We start from the raw sequence: 18,588 nt of genomic DNA, 5'->3' as shown, positions 1-18,588 counted from the left end.
AGTATTTCACTAATCATTATAAATTAACAGGAATGTTATACGCGATTGCAATATATTTCACGTCTACCAGATATAATAATTTTATCTAGTGAAAGTTTTATACAAGTATGGTTTATGTATGTACAAAATATATATTTATGCTAAAAATTTTACATGTAATTGTCTAATCATTGGTAACTCGGAAGACTGCACTGCTTACAGTAGTAGGAATGTTTAAATAACGTGCTTGCGCTAAACAATGCGTGTTAAATATCGTACAACAAATACTCAATTTATCATAGTTTACAATTGGCAATAATCAAGAATACAATAAATAAACGAAATAACTTAAGAAAAGGAGGTCTCCCTGAACAATTTAATGCTTCAGTGCTGGAGATTTCATTTCAATGCTTAGACTTTAAAATAAGAGACATTTCGATATCGAGGAGAAAAATTTGATTAGAATTGTCGAGAATTAATTTAATGCGAGGAAAATTTTCAACAAGTGTCGTCGAGGCCCGGATCCGAATCAGGAACTACGTAATTAGGATCGCAGACGGTATCCCTGATAGCCTCCTTAACATCCGCCTTAAACACTCTGTAATTAATACTACCGCTGTTCAGTGTCCCGTACAAGTACATCGGCAATCGATTTGTGAGCAGCCACACACTCTGATCCGGCTCGTGATCCACTTTGATGTCGTTCGGGAACACCAAGGACTCGTTGCTAGTCCCAATTACGCCCAGATTCTGCGGTATGTACTCCTTCCTGGTGTCCCAGCACCACACGGAGTCCCTGGTGACCATGTTGAAGAACATGACGCCGTTCTTATCTATGGCGGACCCCGAAGAATGGCCATAGTCCTTGGCTCTGGGCTTCCCAACGGGCATGAACTTCTCCGAGTGAAATTCCGCGGTTCGCTTGTCCCTGAAAACCGACGTGGGCACGGCGAATTCTCGAAAACTGGACATCGGATGGAAGAACATCGTTCTTTCGTTGTGAACATCCACGGGACTAAGCGCTAATCCAAATATTCCGTCGGTCCATTGGAACTTTATACCGTGCAGCTCGTATCTGGACGCCAGGGGATCGGGATAGAAGAAATGATGCTCGACTCTGAAGGCGGAATCCTTGAAGAAGTCGTACACCACGACACCGTATCGCCAGACGTCGGCCAAGTACGCTACCGCGGAGCCGCAATCGTTGTTTCTGATATCTATAGCGATATTGATGTACAGGGAGTCCTGTTTAATATACTCGTCTGGCAAGACGTATTTTTTGATGAGGGTGTCGGTGCGCAGATCGAAGATGAATATGGCGGGGGGACAGACTTGCTTAGATCTCTTGGCGAGCTCCGTCTTGCCGGAGTCGAGGACCCATAGCCGATTGCATTCGTCCACTTGAACTCGGAAGACTGACGTTAAGCTCTCGCAGCCTGGGAAGACATAAAACGAGCAATATTTAATTAATTTGTAGATAAGTTTTAGATAGATCAAGTAAATCTCGATAAAAATTTTTCGGTGTCTGTAAGAAAACAATATATATATATATATATTTTTTTTTTTTTTTTTAAATTAGTTTAAAACTTCTTTACGTTTCTCTTTAGTTGGCTTGTCTTTAATTCTCGTTAACTTGTTCTCTCATATGACGTCACAAGTTAAATAGCTTTTAATAGTTTACGTTTTTTCTTGTTGAACAGGAAAAATGGATTCGTTTGTTATCGCGAGACAATTCGCGTGAGAAATTCTTTTATTCAGTTTCCGCACTTTTCTAATTGCGTAAAATAATGTTGCTGCTTCCCATATTTATAGACTCTTCGCATAGGTTTAATGTTGATACAATTCATAATCCGTTCTCGCAAAATTACTTTCTGCGAGATTTTTACATTGGAATTTGTATCTTTTAAATCAGCAACAATATTTTTCTGAAATTTCTGTCGCACATTTTGGTCTACTTCTATTTAATTTTATAAAACAAAACACAAGGGAGTCTTGCTTCAGTAATACTAAATGTCTACCATGCATTCTTTACGGTATTTAAAAAAACCTTTATTAGTTAAAATTATTCAAAAATTTAAATAACCGTTATTATGTAGCAATTAATTATCAAGAATAATCACATGCTTTTTAAAGCTTCAAAATTACTCTGAAAAAGCAACAAAGAATTTTTCACAGAATAATTAGCATAGAAATAACCTGATTGATGCCAGTGCCAGTTAGGATACGGTCTTAATTTGGGGTTTCTTGTCTTGGAACGTCTGGGCACGGTAGCCAGAGTCACCGGTATGCCAGTTCTCCACTTTGGCAGAGTAATGAAGACTTTGTCGCGCCAGACTTCCAGGCCCAGCGGCAAGTTATTCTCCGCAATATAGTCGCCCTCAAATATAGCATTATCTCGCGCGTCTATACTGTCGAATTCAAAATCAATCGTGGACCAGGCATACACCTGTTAAAGACATAGTGAAATTGTAAATACGAAACTTGTTGAAAAATTCGCAATATCTATATCAGCCATCTCTTTCAAATTATAATTACGTATAACGTTTTTTAATTAGCAAAGTTATTTTAATTTCATAAAATGTAGTTTCATAATGCTTGTAAAACTTGCCAGTAACTTTCTTATTGCTTTGATATGTTAGAGCGATAAAATCCTGTAAGTACGTAATATTACTTAATATTAAATAATGTTTCTGAAATATTAATAAAAATGGTTATATGTTCACTTTTGTTAATTATACGAACATTATATGAAAAAGTAAATAATATTATTTACTTGAATATTTTAAATTATCAGGAATATTAGAATTTGTTAATGTAATAATTATAAAGTTTTGAATATTTTATGCGTAATAATTCACATTAATTTATTATTACCCAATAACATTCGTAGAACATTTTTATAATATTGAAGTAACGTGCTTGAATATTGTGTAAAAAAAGGACATGTAACATTATAACACAATATATTCTCATAATATTAAAAAATATTAAATAATATTCTCGAAATAATGATAGTAACATTATTTTAATTTTTAATAATATTCTAAGAATATTATGTGTTTATAGGGAAGTAGATGTGCGTAATGATTCACTACTTTAATTCAGCATACAGAAAGATTACTGACACACTTTACGTATATAATAAATCAAAATTATGGTACATTGTAGTTGATTTTTATTACTCCTACAATAATGAAATTACACGTTTTAACGCGGATGACTATATCAAATTGGATAAATTATTCACGTGACTTTTTTTAGCTTTGAACATTACGTCACAATTACAGGCATGTAGATATTGCAAAATCTTTCGGCAAAATTTGCAACAAAAAAAGTGTCACGCACTAGTTCCATGGCGGGACCGACGTAGTCGTCTATAATACGCCCCGGCTCGAAACCATCGCCGAAATCGTGAAAATCCAATTGATTGACCAAGTGAGGATCCGCGCGGAATGTATCGATAGCTCTTCCAATGGGTCTCGAAGGATTGCTTCTACCCAGATTGGATGTAGCAACGCGATGGCGCGATTGCGGCGTCGATCCGTAAAGATTGCCTACGTTCGTGGAAATCGTCGATTTTTCCTCCGACCGATGATTATCGCAATTCCGTGGCGAGCCGGCGTGTTCATCATACTCCGATGATGAATCTTTGTAGTTGATGTTCTAGCGAGATGCAACAAAATTCCGCAAAATACATTATTAGCTCAAGTTAAATATTTTCAAACAAATATTTTCAACAGACTGCAAAATATAAATGGCACAGATTTTCAGTCATAAATATGCAAATATTATGTGTAACACATTTTTCTTAGATATTTTAAGTAAAAATTTAATAGAATATTTTACTACACAGAAAAAAAATAGTATCAAATTAACAATTCATTGTTTCATGTATAAGCAAGAATATAAAATTTTCCTGGTAGAATTTATAATCTTAAACAGACATAATTTGCTTACACGAAGAAAAGAATTTTTTTTATGTAAGCAAAATTATGTCTGTTTAAGATTATAAATTCTATCAAGAAAATTTTATATTCTTGCTTATATATCAAACAATAAATTGTTGATTAAATAATAATTTTTTTCTGTGTAGACACAAAGAAATTAATTAGAAATAATTTCTAACTGGTTAATTGTAATTTAGGATTGATAATAAAACTATAATTGCAAATAATTTATAATTGATAATATGTTGCTTCTTACGTGCGTCGGAAAAAATGGAGTAGAAATGGATGAAGATAATGGCAACGCAGGTGCTTGAAGGTCCCTGGATAGGATGCTAGGACTCGTGTAAGCCGCAAATTTTGGGACAGCCAGTAGAGACATTGACAGCATCCATGGTATCGTGCTCGCCATACCTGTGAAGCAAAAATGTAGGATGCGCCTCCTGCGTGATAAAATTTACATTTTTACGACGCAAAATTGTTGCGTCAAATTATTTATTGCGTCTCATGGAATTACGTCGTTACAAGTGTTATGAGTTACGATACAATCGAAATTATATGATTAAATGAAAATGAACGAAAGGATGAGCATCAATGTTCCCAATAGGATTAGAAACGCAGTGAGATTGTCGCAGAATCACATATCTGACGACGCGCTAATGTTATTTCTTTTATCGAGGTAAGTAGGTCTCTATGCTCGCGAGTCAATCATCAATATTCGATGGGAGCCACCGCGTGCTCGATTAAATGTTAATCGTCTGTCAGCACACGTGACACGTGATGCATGCAGCGTACGAAAGTGCCGCATTATTCGCTGACATTAAAATATTGGAGCGAAAGCGATTTGCGATGATGAGTACGCATCGTTCCTTACTCACTTCGAGCGGCGTAGTCGTTCTTCTTCTGTTAATTTGGGACCTGGGAGGAGGCGTTTAAACTCCGAGCGATCGCTCTCGCCCTAACGACGTACTATCAGAGATGCCTAGCGCGAGGAAGACGAGTGCTCGAGATGGCACCATGGATGTTACGCGACTACCATATTCCACTATCCGGGTCGTAAGTGTGTCTTAGATCCTACGAAAGGAGAGAATGGCGAATCCCTTCTCCCGAAGATGATTTTCCCTCTCGTCTGTGTTACGACTCCGGGCTCTAAGTCGCGGTATAGGTCATTGGTAGATGGGTTCATGGGAACTCGTGCATCTGCTCGAGTAATGCATCGCGAATAAGGATCGAGGGCACCAGACGAACGTCCGCCGCTCCCCTTTTTATTTCCAGTTTAGTAAAAGCCGACGATTGCAACAATTTTTTTTCTGCAATCGTTTTACAGCGCGCTTTGTAAAATCATTCGTCGAGTTACATCTTAAGCTTTATTCTAACTATTGATAACTATTTCAGGTCTCTTTGGAGGAACTTCAGTAACAAAAAAACGTATTTTTTTAAAAGAAGAGCATATGAAACGAAAGCGTATGGAGAGGAACGCCTGGTGAAAAATTGAAGTCGTTTCAATGATTGCGCGAATATCTATGGAAGGCGGTTCACTTTACGGCGGCAGCAACCACCATAATTGCGTTTTTTACGAGGCGACACCGGGGCGTTTCTTTTTGTTGCGCTCCAGGTGAAACTCGTTTGAATTTTACAACGTTGTAACAATGCCAATTCTGCGTAACTCGATTGCCTGCGTACAGGTAACTTGCATACTTACACGAACATGCTGCGCTGTATTATTTTAAGACTGCCCGGAGTTTATTACTTCGATAAACTTATTAATGACCAATTTTTACTTTCTACTTTTACTTCTCGCGATTTAGAGTCGTTTTCAATATTAAATGTCCAAACTTGATTAGACAAAATTGCAATTTGCGAAAATAAATAAATTATAAAGTTGTCAGTTGTGATCATTAAAATCATCAATATATTGTTGCGAGTAATAACATTTAATTAAGAGGTAACAAATATTAGTGCTTAACGTGATCGTACCGTATAATGAGACATTTAATGCTATTCTTAATTACAAGATCTAGTTTCTTATTTAATTATATAGAATTAAGATGTCAAATTATGAGTTAAGTACATAGTTAAGAAGTGCCGATTATAAATTTCGTGCTGACATTTAAAGACTCACGATATCTGTACGGCAAATCGTGCTGCCTTCTGTGGTCCCGGACGTCATGATGATAGTTCAGACTAGATTCATCCCTGGTGTTGCCGAAAGTATAATCAGGGGAGGCGTAGAAATAGCTGGGTTGGCTGGTTCTCCTCGGGCCCATCCACAGCTGTCGGTATGATAGCCATCCGCTTCTCTCCACATCGTTGCTCCTTTTCTTCCTCGTCATGGCATGGTCTGGAGGCAACGCCGTGAGCCGATTATACGAAAACGATAATTAAGCTGTCGGAGGAAAGTCGAGACCGTCCTGAGATGCAACGTTTATCTGCTTGATAATCGTATTACGGACGCAGACGGATTACGAACGCTGTTTCTTTGGAACGTTGGGTAATAAACGCAGAAAAAGCAACTTGTAAATAATGTTATGTCAAATATAATAATTAATCTTGTTATTATTACAGATATACTTAAACGTGCGTACGATACGTTGTACGTTTGATGAAAATAATAAAAGCACGAAGTACTAGTAAAGTATTTGATATGCGATAATTATATCGTTTTCTGTAGAATTTAATATTTCTGGTAAAATTGATAAGTGAATATTAATTAGATAAAATACTGTGTTAAAAAAAGGTCTTTAAGAAATTTGGAAAATTAACGCAATAATTAATAATATATTACATGTCTAAGTATTGCCAAGTTATACCTATATATTTATATGTGTTATAAAAAGAATTTAATTAAATAATTAATTTAAATTAATTAATTAATTATTTAATTAATTTTTAAAATTAATTTGATTTAAGCTTTTTTATAAATGCTAGGAGAAATATGGCATAAGCTGTAATTTTTATAATCTTAATTCGGCCAACATTATCGACGTGCGTTTTTCTGTTTAGCGAACGTTGCGATAATTGCGTCAATATGCCACAATAATTTCGCTGTTACATACGCGGAGTGTTATTCGACGCAAAAACACACTCCGTTGACAAATCATAATTCGTTTCTATATGCAACAAACGAAAAGAGAAAGTTATAAAACAAAAAAATATAATTAAATAATTATACATTTCTGTCAAAATTTCAAGAATTATGTTTCAAGAAACTGAGAATATTAAACAGAAAAAAAATTTATTTCTAAATTACAGTTTTATTACAATTTATAAATATTAATTTATTTCTGAAAAAGAGAACTAAACAACATAGACTTTATTAATAATATTCTAATTAATAATAACTTTCCCTCAAATTTTAATCGAAATAAATACTCTCAATTCTAATTTAATATTTTTACCAAAGCGATGCAAATCTTCTAATCATGCAGATACCTTCAACATTCTAAAAAAAATTAAAATTAAGTAAAGATTGTATCAATTCTTCATCCATAATGGATTTTTTGTTTTATTTAATTTCTTATTTAATTTTAATTTTTCTTATAACACATGACATATATATTTATTTTATTTTAATATTTGGAGAACTTGATTTTTACTTTTTTTCTTCCTATCTTTTTGCACCAATTTGAAACCGAAAGTAGAAGAAATTGAAATTGTACTCATCGCTTTAATACGGCAAAGTATGTATCGCATTATAACCGAGTAAATACGAGTTCGGTAAAGACCGCGATGCAATTACGATCGTTAGTTCCACATGCGGCGTATGCACTTTTCTTCGATGACGCGACATTTCGCTGCTCAAGCTCACGGTCTTCGCAAAACAATCGTACACAAGCGTGAATTCTACATCTCTTTTCCATCGAAGTCAAATACGAGCGCAATTCACGCTAGCTTGAAATAGCGCCGTTCCGATGACTCGTTCGGCAAGCGAAGCGAGACGCTCTTTTCGATTTTAGCATAAATGCCACTTTCCACCGGAGATTAGGAGGGCTTTCCGCTTTCGCACTTACTTCCTCCTGTGGCCGGCGCCGAGCATTTCGTAAGCAACATCAATCGGACACCGAGATCGTAATTAACAATTAAACGTTGAACTTACGAATGATGTAATGTGCATCGTCATGCATCGTTTCTCCGCGACGTATCCACACAATTATTATCTTCGTGTCAATTATTACCGTTTTAAGTTCATGATAAACGATTAAGTACAAGCAAAGTGTTACTGCACACTGCTCTTTTTTATAATCGCGCCGCTATGTAATTATACGAAAAAATCATATAATTGCTCGTAGCACGCGATTACGGAAAGGTGAGGTACCTGACTAGAGCAACACGCTGTTGCTTCGACACTCCTGCAACGCGCACTGTATCTCTTGACCAAAGTTTCGCGATATTTGTGCCCTTTACCGCATACCCTCTCCGTTTAAGTCTGCACCGTGATTCGTTATTTCCTTCCGATTCAATTCAACGCATTCGGCCAGTCACCGACGCGGTGTGGTAAATATCAAAAATAAATTAGTTGCACGACTTATAATAATGAATAACGTTCACATGTCATTTTACAACTGATACAATTACCACATTAAAAATACAATTTTTTTTTAAACGATTGAAATTTTTATATTTTATTAATTATAAATGCGTTTACTTTGACACCCACAATACTTCTAAACATTATTTGTCTTTCTTTAATATTTGATAAACAACCAAAATAAAATAATATTTAAAGCGCTGTGAGTGCTAAAGCGAATGCAGCTTAAGTGCAAACTTATTATAACATTTGTTACGTTTTGATCTTTAAGTTTGTTTCGCGCAAAAGCAAGTTTCACGAAAATTTTGTTGTTATATTAATAATTTTTATAAAAACATACATTTTTTATGATTTGAGCAAATATAAAATTAATTAATTTTATTTTAATCAATCAAACATGGAATAATATGTATTATTGAAAAAAAAAGAAAAAGATTTATTTTTTACTGGTATTTATAATTATATTATTCATAGATTAGACGTTTAAAAACAATACGATACTGTTTAATTTTTAAACCTCTAAATTTTAATTTTAATTTTGTTTAAATGTCTTATACAATTTTTTTTTAACAAAAAAATTATTAGTTTAGAGAAATAATGATAAATTAAATATTTTACCAAAATTCGTTTTTGCGTAGTTGAATTTTTTTTCTTGAACAATGCGTAAAAATAAATTTCTTCATTGAAAATAAAATATTCTTGAGAAAGCTGAAAAACATCGTGTGCAAATGTAGGAGATACAATCTTAAATTAGATTACATCCGCAACAATTAAAAAATTTTATGCATATTGTATATTGTAGGATAAAAATATGTAAAATATGTAAAATATATAAAATATGCTTAAGTGTTTATAAAAATAAAAGAATACTACTGTAAATGAAGAATACTATGATGAGTAAAAAGTGAAACGAATTAATCGCGTATAGTTTAAATCATAACTTCTTAATGAAAAAGTAGATTGTATCACTGATACATTGTGTACATGCACACGTGTGGATTAACAGGAATACATTGCAGAACTTTCAGTAGCTATACTAACTTTCTACTGCAGAAATAAATAAAAAATCCTTTATGCCGGTGGAACCATGCGACATGGTCTATTGGCTATTTAAAAATACGACACGGTTTACTGCGTATTTAAAAATTATACTTCAATGATAAAAATTTAAAGTTCACGTTATGTAACTTATTAAAATACTAAGTTGATCCAAATTGCTGTAAACTCACAATTGCTTTTATTTGCGTACACACCTCTCTCTCAATTTTAACCGAAATATATACTAAAACTATACATCTACTAAACCGGCTAAACGCGAATCCAATCTAATTTCTAACTCGCAACGCATTCACAGCAAGTTATATATTTCCTGTATAAAAATTGCTTGTTAATGGATAGGCAATTATGTTAATTCGTAACGGATATATTTCACATCGCGTTTTTTTTTGCTTTGAAAAACTTTCTTTTGAAGAAAAATGTTAATGTGTGTACATGTATATCATTCCCTAAATAATTTAAAAAATGTTTAATTAATAATTACATATATGTTAATACAGTAATATTCTAAAAAAAATTTTACTAATATTTTTTTATATTATTTTACTTTTTAACGCAAACGTCTGATTGTAATTTTAATAACAATTTAAATGAAATAAGCTCAATTAATTTCTTAATTCATCATTGGTGCTCCATTTTTGAAAGACGACAATTTTATTTCTGAATAAAATTATTTTAATAAAATGCACAATTTTGTTTTAAATTTTATAGTATCTAATTGTCGTCACTTAATTAATAATTATTATAAAGATTATGATTAATCTTTTGTAATAATCCTGACTGAGATTGTTAATAAGATTATCACTGCACCGCACTACAAACATTTGTCGAATTATCCTGTAATTCCACACAGAACACTTTTGATTCTTTTATTAGTTTAATTATTTTTTTGAAAATGGAAATATCTAAAATAAAAATTTTAACTTAAATTTTATAGATTAATAATAATTTGAACTTAAACGGTTTCCAATTTTTCTTTTTATTTAGGATGTTTTCCAAGTTTGATTATATCCGCGAATTAAGCATATCTTTTACCATTAATCCAAAACTTGTTACGCATAAATTAGTTGCGAATCAGATTTTAGATATATGAACTACCTATTAATTTTAAACTAACCGAGTTATTTTTGTTAAGCAGCTTGCACGTGTTCCAACACGCTAGGCACTGTTCTGTAGGCAGACTGAAGGAGAAAATGCTGGCAATATAGCCATGATCGCTGTTAGAAATCACGTCTCGTAGCGTATAGTAAGCGTACTTTAATTATCGCGAATTTTTCAGATCAGTAGTCCCCGTATGTTACAGAAAGCATTGGTTTGAAATAGAAAACGGATGCATTTGAATGTTTCACCATTTCCGAGATACCATCTGGCACTCGGGAACTTTCGCCCTTGATGGTGTAATTTGTGACTCGCGTTGGAATCACGGACGAATACCTTGGATTCGAATCACTACGTTTCCTTGCCGTCGTAAATTATGAGTCTGTAGCTGGCGACATTTATTGTCTACACCTAAGATAAGAAGCCAAAATTTTGCAACATCAGATATTTTTCTGTCTCATTTTCGATAAACGAAATGCAAGAGATATATGAAATTAACCATATCTTTCTCTTTATAATACGCAAAATAATTTTTTTCTAATAGGAAAAAGGAATTGTGTGTTAATAAAATTAATAATTTTAATTATTTTTAATTTTTCCATATAAAGAATTTTCTCATTTTTTTCTTTCTCATTCAACTCAAAGAGTTATATATAATAATAAATGTCATTATAATAAGTTCAACATTTTAAAACTACTTAGTTGCAGTTATTGTAATAATAATAGTAATATTAAAAATAGCTTTTTAATAAATATTTTTAAAACAATGTGATCGTTTTATTTTATAATTTAGAAATGTTATCAGAACTACGTACGAATAACAAAAATAAACACATTTGGAATAAATGTGTTACTTTAAAGAAACAAATGTTAAAAAATAGCATTGACAATTGAAATAAATAAATTTTAAGTAAATTTCTATTTATCATAATAATTACATTTAATAAATATTGTTAACAGTCATTATACATTTATAATATGTTTTATTTTATTCTTTTCATTATGACATTATATGATAAATGATTCGTAAACATTATTTTTTAACAGTAACACAATAATAGTAATAGTATTTATTGCAGAAGAATATACATAAAATACACAAAATGAGATGCAAAACAGAAAAATGCACGCGCGTTCCAACGCTGTTGTCCACTATTGTCAATAAAATTAAACAAAATATTGATTATATTACATTAGGAACGGTAATATATTTTATTCGTTGATTATTTCCGATGAATCGAAATAGATTTACTATACCACAGCACTAGAATAAACTATTGTAAACAGGCTATTGTAAAGCTTAATTGGCACCACGAGTAGCTCCATGGCTTCTTGAACTGTTAAATTCAACAAAATCTTGAGAATCTTATTATGGAGGGGAGCGAGACGTCCTTTGCGTCAGGAATATCAAGGTACATGTAGTATCGCGCGTTCTTCAATTGTGATCAATAAAGATGGTGTAATCGGCTGGTCTGTAATTGTAGCTCGATCTCACGATCCAAGGATCGTGAATAGAACGATAGAAAGATGGCCTGGTAAAAATTCTTGGGAATGAATACGATGGCGGAATGGAGAATGGGGAGTGGTACTCCGCGAAGAAATTCGGATACTTGTGCCACCGACGGACGGACGTCTGGAAACGCGAATCGTCGAACTCCCCGCGGTGCCACGATCTTCATTTCGCGATTGATGAACTTGACCCGTAGCCGCGATTGCGGTCAAGGTGCATATGAGGACTGTAACACTTGGTACCGCGAATGAGCTCGTCCACGTAACCGGCCTGTATCCGGAAGTTCGTCTCGTTCGAGTTCATAGTTCCAGTCATAAATTTTTGGAACGACGATGTGAGAACCCACAGCTCTTGACGGCCGTTTTTCGCAGTGATAATCTGCAACACAAGATTAATTATAATATTAATTGTATTTATATATATTTAATTAAAGTACTATTTAATTAAAAAACTCTGCTGGAATGAGGTGTAATCGTACCTTCATTCCAGATGGAAATTGCAGCGTATCGGGATTGACGACAACAACTTCGTTATTGATACCACCGTATTCGGGATGAGTAATACTGTTCCAACATCCTATAGCGAGATCTGGTAGAAGACCAAAGAAGAGAACCCCCCTATCATCCATGGCTTGAGCGGCTGACTGCGATGACCTTTGCAAAGCAAATGGTCGGAACGACCTTGGCGCAGAGTCGGAATGCTCTGCAAAGAGGCTGTGATTCCTAGATAATAATAAATGCTCGATTAAAATGAGATGTTATTCACTGAACTACTTTTTGACATATAAAAAGATATATTATATAATTTATATTTATATAGTAATAATTTTTATGAGTTGAGAAGAAAAATGTCAGATAGGAAATATATCTTCAAACTAGGAGTTAGAATTTTTTAATACTATTATTATTAAAATTATATTTTTTCAGTTGATTACTGTATCATTGAAATAAAAATATAATATGCTGAAATTTAAAATTATCAAATTCTTTAATGAAAATTCTATATTGTTGCTTATATATGAAACAATGATTATGTTGAATAGAATAGATTAGATTTAATACTAATTTTTTTCTGTAGAAAATTAATTCAAAATTTTACTAAAAAATTGAAACATTTTGTTACAAATTATGGACACGATAATTTATTTTCATTTCTTTAACAAATTTGTGACTAATAAGATAAGCTGTAGCCAATGTATTTCAGATATCGTCACGCATTTAAAGCAGAAATTATAGCAGGGTGTAATCGCTTATGACGTTTTTGCATTTAAATGAACATGCATCTTTTCTCACCTGATCGTAGAAGTAGGTACCCAACTTTCGGTTGTACTGGCCAAAGAATGGAAGTATAAAATTCTGTCACCGTCTTGCTTCAAGGGACTCAAGGCAAGCCCCAAAATGCCGTCCATAAGATCGAACGTGTCGCCCTTGATGTTGAACGTTCCATGGGCAGGATAGGGATAAAACAGTTTATTGTCAATTCTCCAAGAGCGAGAGTTGCGATGATCGTAGACGAGTAATCCGAAGCCAGTTACATCAGCGATGTAAACGAACGTGTCTTCGCACTTATGGCAGTTGTTGCGGATGTCGACTGCGATTGTTACGAACAAAGAATTCTCCTTGAATTGTTCTTTCGGGAATTTGTATTGGCTTAAAACCGTATTTGTTCGCAGCGAGAACGACAGTAATTGAGGACGGCAGATCTGCCGTTCTTCGAGTTTGCCGGTGTCGATGACCCACAACCTGTCGCGCGAGTCCACCTATGATCATATCTTTCTCTGTAGCCAATATTTTTTTAGTCTTTTTCTTAATGATAATACAGGATTAAATGTTAATTCGCAGGAAAATTATTTTCAGGAAAGAGAATTTCCACAACATAAAATAATACGTAATTAAAATTGTAGAATGGTATTTAGAATCAGAATAATATAAAATAATTAAAATTAAAAATTGAAAATTAAACAAATGTTTAATTATTAACATAATAGATATTTTTGTTATTATATTTTTTAAATAAAATTAATTTTTTTTTCAGTGAGCACATAAGTCATTTCAAATTTCCTGTACTTTCTTTCTATGAATTCTTTATTAAATTTACAGTTGATATTTTAACAAAATTTAATGAACCTTGATTTATGCCACACGTTTTTAATATAACAATCGTAAAGCAGAGTGTAATCATAATACCAGCTTATTGTTTTTTAAATTTTCTTGGAAACATTATCTTGTCAATGTAAATTTCAATAAACAGTTCTAGTTTATTTACGCTTTAAAAAAGATAACACATTTCTTAGGATTTTGTCTTCATATATTATAGATTCTTCACGTTCACGATTAGCATGAAAATTGTTGAAACACTATTATAAATCAAACAAACATGAGGCATGGATAACAACAAAAGATAATTTATATTCACTTTGTGTTTACAGTGTTCTTGCAGGAAAAACTTTTTAAATAAATATATATGTATATTATGTGTTTCTATACATGTTTCACAAAATTATTTTTGTGCGAGTAATTTGTAATACTCATTGCAAGATAAGATACTTCTTACAGTATGTAAATAAATGTCGTCATAAAATTGTAATTTTTAATATTTATATCCAAAATCAAGAATAATTTTTTTCCGAAAGTTGGCAACTAATAGAAAAGATTTACTCTGTATTCTTAATTTATTAAATACGATATAATAAATATTTTATTTGTTGATGATATTATATACTTTATGATACAAAATCCATTGATAAACGATGAAATTATGTAGTAGACGCATATTATCTGAAACTGCTATTTTTTAGCCTCAATGAGCATGGAATATCAGTAAACAGCTCTGTTCCGGATCGTTTGCATTGTTCGTAATGATAAGGTACTTGTCTCATTGGTAGACACTATAATCTCATCGTGAGGAAGATATCGGAAAGCGTGCTTCCTGCATTATTGTGGTCAATGTTAGCAATTACAATAATTTATATTGTGTCCTTTACGAGGAATTCCGCGTACTACACACACGTTCAGTTTGTTATTCGAGTTTCTCCAATAAAGATATTATTACCATATCGTCATGCAATGATATTTATCTCTGAATAACGAAGTGCGATTTTCAATAATAAGACGGGAGATTCCTAACTTTAAGACTTATAGATTTGTTTGTAATGATTCATAAATAAAGTAAAGATTTACGTAATTTTGCAATGTTTTATTCGTTTTAGATTACGATTGTATCACAGACATTTCTGCGGGAGGTAAAATTTACTTTAGTTAGAAATAGCATTAAGTCGGTGTAAAATTTCTAATTTTCATATTAAAAAATTATCGCGTAATTAATAAATGTAACACTATACTATTAATATTAATTATTATGTATATTATTCTTGCGACAGTGACAGATTGTTGCTTCAATTTACAAGGAAAATTTTTTTGTTATTACCTGCACTCTAAACACACTAGTCATCGCGTCACAATTTCCCAATCTGTTCCATTCCCAGTTTGGATAAGGTGCAATTAACGGATTTCCCTGAGAAGAAACACCATCCGTGACATAACCGAGAGTGACTGGAACCCCGTTTTGAATCCTTGGTATTGTAATAAAGACCACAGATCCTTGTTTAGCTACGCATTCATTAAATTGATTATTAACTGTTAAGTAAGATGATTTAAAATAATTAATTTGTCACATGAATTATAATCCAGTCCTTAATCAAATAATCATGAATTAAAAGAATTTTAATTAAAATTTTTTTTAGTTTTGTTGTATAATAATAATTAATGTAATCTCTATATCTAAGTCCAAATTATTAATATTTTTTGTAATTTCTTGTAATTTTTAATTTTTTTTCTTTATGATTTTACCAAATATATTCCGTATACTTAAAAAATTTTTAATTTCTGCTATATCTTTGAAAACATCAAAAAATTGCAATTATATAACAAAATCAAATGTTTCATATTTATGTAAATTTTTTAGCTTAAGGCAATTTCATTACTTATTAATGAAGCGCTCTCTTGGCAATTTCATTGTTTATTATAATTTGTTAGTAAGTCGCTTCCATCAAGGGACAAAAAATCAAATAATTCGTATTTACGTAAATTTTCTGGCTTAAGGCAGTTTTATTATTTATCAATGAACCGCTCTCTTGGTGCAAGCGACTCAATAACAAATTATAATGTACAATAATATAAAAATTATTTTTACGCATGATAGTTGAAATCATTCCAAACTTATGCAGACACGTGATAAAAAAATAAGAAATATTATTATTTAAATTGTTCCATTGCTCAAAATGCATAAATAATGAAGGAACGTAAAGCATACCAGCACGAACTGTTAGATCACGATCGATTACGCGATCGAGATTAAACGTTCATTGAATTCCATCTATAATTATGCAAATAATATATTTCTCCAAACAATTAATTTAATTTTATCAAATAAGAGAATAAGAATTGTTAAGCCATAACGCAATTATTTCAGAATCTTATTTATATAACTTGTAATAATTTAAATTAAAAAATTTATGTCAGAATAACAATGGAAAATTAAATTAGTAATCAAGTATAAAATTAAGATATGTTTGATATTATAAATTTTGAATTTTTAATGCGTTTGAAATGATATAAAAAATTATTTGAAACCTTTGTGATAGAAATCCACGTCGATTGGTACTGGTGCTCCAGGAATATAATGGCCCTCTTGTATAGCTTGCTCTTTCGCATGCTCATTTGGGAAGGTAAATTCTAATTGCTTCCAAGAATGTAAAGGCTGCAATTTTTGAATGCTGTTGCATCCTTTTAAAAGCAAGAACGGTATAATGAAACGGTATAGCATCTGGATTAGTGAGTCAAGCTTCATAATAAATCTGTAACAAGTTTGATCATGTATTTTTTACAAAGTAGCAAAATTGAAAAAATTAATGTCTTAAATATTTACAATAAATTTTTATTTATTTTTTCTTTATTACATTTATTACGATTTATTAAGTATACTTATTATAACTGCGCATAGGTTTTTTAATACATTAAATATATTAAAATATATTTAATATATTATTGTTAAATGTTCTCTCTTCACAAAATGTTATGAAAAATTTTTCTTACCTTGCTAATTAATTAGAATATGTATATATCTCAAGACAGAACACGTTCAGACAGTTGCGTATTTAAAACCAAATGTAATCAGAAATTAAATGTCAAATGTCAAATGTATTTATGCGTGCTCCAAGTACGAGTGATTAGTGTAGAAATTAGTTAAATTACCCCACTTTCTAACCTTATTGACTTTCACTGCAGAAATTGCTTGATAAAATTTGATAATGAAAGTAGAGTTAATTATCGTTAGAATAAAGTATCGTTACATAAAATTAATTTCAATAATGCGTTAAACTTATCTTATATAAGCATTCGTAAAAATATAATTTTAATTTTTTTTATATATTATTATATATTATTATTTTTTTTATATATTATTATTATATATTATTACCAAAAAGACACAAGAAAACTGAACACAGTTGGCATAAAAAATCATTAAAAAAATGTTCTATCAACAACATTATAAATTTACTAACAAGAATATATCCAGAATAAAGCAATTAAAAAAATAATTTTGTGTAATTATTGACAAAAATTTAATAATTTTTTTTAATGATTCATACACGAAATGCTTATCAAGAAGATAATTTTAAACACAATGCTTCTTACCTCTTTGACATCATATTATAGTTTTATCTTCAGTGACAAATTTGTCAAGGAATTTTACACAATTCTTCGTAACCGTGACACACAATAACAATACGATGCAGCTTCTACACGCGTTTCTCCGTTTTCAAATTCGACCAAGGTTTACCGACTCGCAACGACGTTCTTGCCCGCTCTTTCGTAAATACGAGTATCGTTAAAGAGGCGGCCGGTCTTTTTTCTTTCTTTCCTCAGCACTTTCACTGTCACGGATAGACTAGTTCGGAGGCGGTTGTTATGTTCGCTAGCATTAAACGATTAATATTGAACAAGACGCTTTTCTTTCCTAGTTTTCCCGTTTTCCGGACGTTAATACTCGAGTTTTTGTGGTTGTCAACGATAACGAGATACCTTCCGTGCTTATCTTCCAGTAGTTTTCCCTTGTCTTCAGTTTTCTTCGACGTAAGTCGTATAAGTCGCGGCACGAAACTTGACGTGCAGCAAGCGCGGCAGTCTCTGTCGAGTGTCTCCACTCTTTTCTCCACGCAACTGGTTATTTAATGTATTTCAATATAAACGAATAACGATATTCAAGGGAACAGGTAGGTCTTGGGTCCGAACTACGAGACGACTGTGAGACGACTGCGAGATTTCTCAAGGTGGCGCGTTACTTTTCACGCGTTCGCGTCCGAGCATCTCCGCTTCACCGAAACAGAAACGTCAAAGGGAGGTGGTTGCCTAGCCGGCTGTCGTGTCGAAGATAAGATTGTCGTTTGAGGTCATGGTACGCGAGTGAAGTGT

The 18,588-nt window shown here is 32.3% G+C and overlaps 2 protein-coding genes across 6 annotated transcripts; both read right to left on the bottom strand.

Annotated features, from left to right (window-relative positions):
• Nucleotides 1-111: 111 nt before the first annotated feature.
• On the bottom strand, nucleotides 112-11,215 carry LOC105199231 (protein yellow). 4 transcript variants are annotated; one of them, XM_039454831.1, is made up of 6 exons: nucleotides 10,625-11,215; nucleotides 6,046-6,264; nucleotides 4,183-4,337; nucleotides 3,325-3,642; nucleotides 2,176-2,425; nucleotides 112-1,415 (listed from the first exon to the last, which is right to left on the bottom strand). In XM_039454831.1, exons 2-6 carry the CDS (start codon nucleotides 6,254-6,256, stop codon nucleotides 478-480), a joined length of 1,872 nt encoding a protein of 623 aa, XP_039310765.1. In that variant the 5' UTR covers nucleotides 6,257-6,264; nucleotides 10,625-11,215; the 3' UTR covers nucleotides 112-477. The 4 variants fall into 4 exon arrangements, with proteins under 4 accessions (XP_039310765.1, XP_011164537.2, XP_011164528.2 ...); XM_011166235.3 differs by lacking the exon at nucleotides 10,625-11,215 and adding an exon at nucleotides 7,771-8,333; XM_011166226.3 differs by lacking the exon at nucleotides 10,625-11,215 and adding an exon at nucleotides 8,020-8,333.
• Nucleotides 11,216-11,641: 426 nt separating this feature from the next.
• LOC105199196 (protein yellow) lies at nucleotides 11,642-18,588 on the bottom strand. Of its 2 annotated transcripts, XM_011166179.3 has the most exons (7): nucleotides 17,812-18,586; nucleotides 17,209-17,406; nucleotides 16,747-16,970; nucleotides 15,542-15,723; nucleotides 13,408-13,874; nucleotides 12,594-12,837; nucleotides 11,642-12,493 (listed from the first exon to the last, which is right to left on the bottom strand). In XM_011166179.3, the coding sequence occupies exons 3-7, from the start codon at nucleotides 16,961-16,963 to the stop codon at nucleotides 12,281-12,283; spliced, it is 1,323 nt and encodes a 440-aa protein (XP_011164481.2). In that variant the 5' UTR covers nucleotides 16,964-16,970; nucleotides 17,209-17,406; nucleotides 17,812-18,586; the 3' UTR covers nucleotides 11,642-12,280. The 2 variants fall into 2 exon arrangements, with proteins under 2 accessions (XP_011164481.2, XP_011164475.2); XM_011166173.3 differs by lacking the exon at nucleotides 17,209-17,406 and having other exon boundaries at nucleotides 17,812-18,588.

Source organism: Solenopsis invicta, chromosome 11 (assembly GCF_016802725.1).
Source record: "Solenopsis invicta isolate M01_SB chromosome 11, UNIL_Sinv_3.0, whole genome shotgun sequence".
In the NCBI taxonomy this organism is placed as follows: Eukaryota; Metazoa; Arthropoda; class Insecta; order Hymenoptera; family Formicidae; genus Solenopsis; species Solenopsis invicta.
Note: the sequence above shows the minus strand (reverse complement) of the source record. Positions and strands in the feature narration are given on the sequence as shown.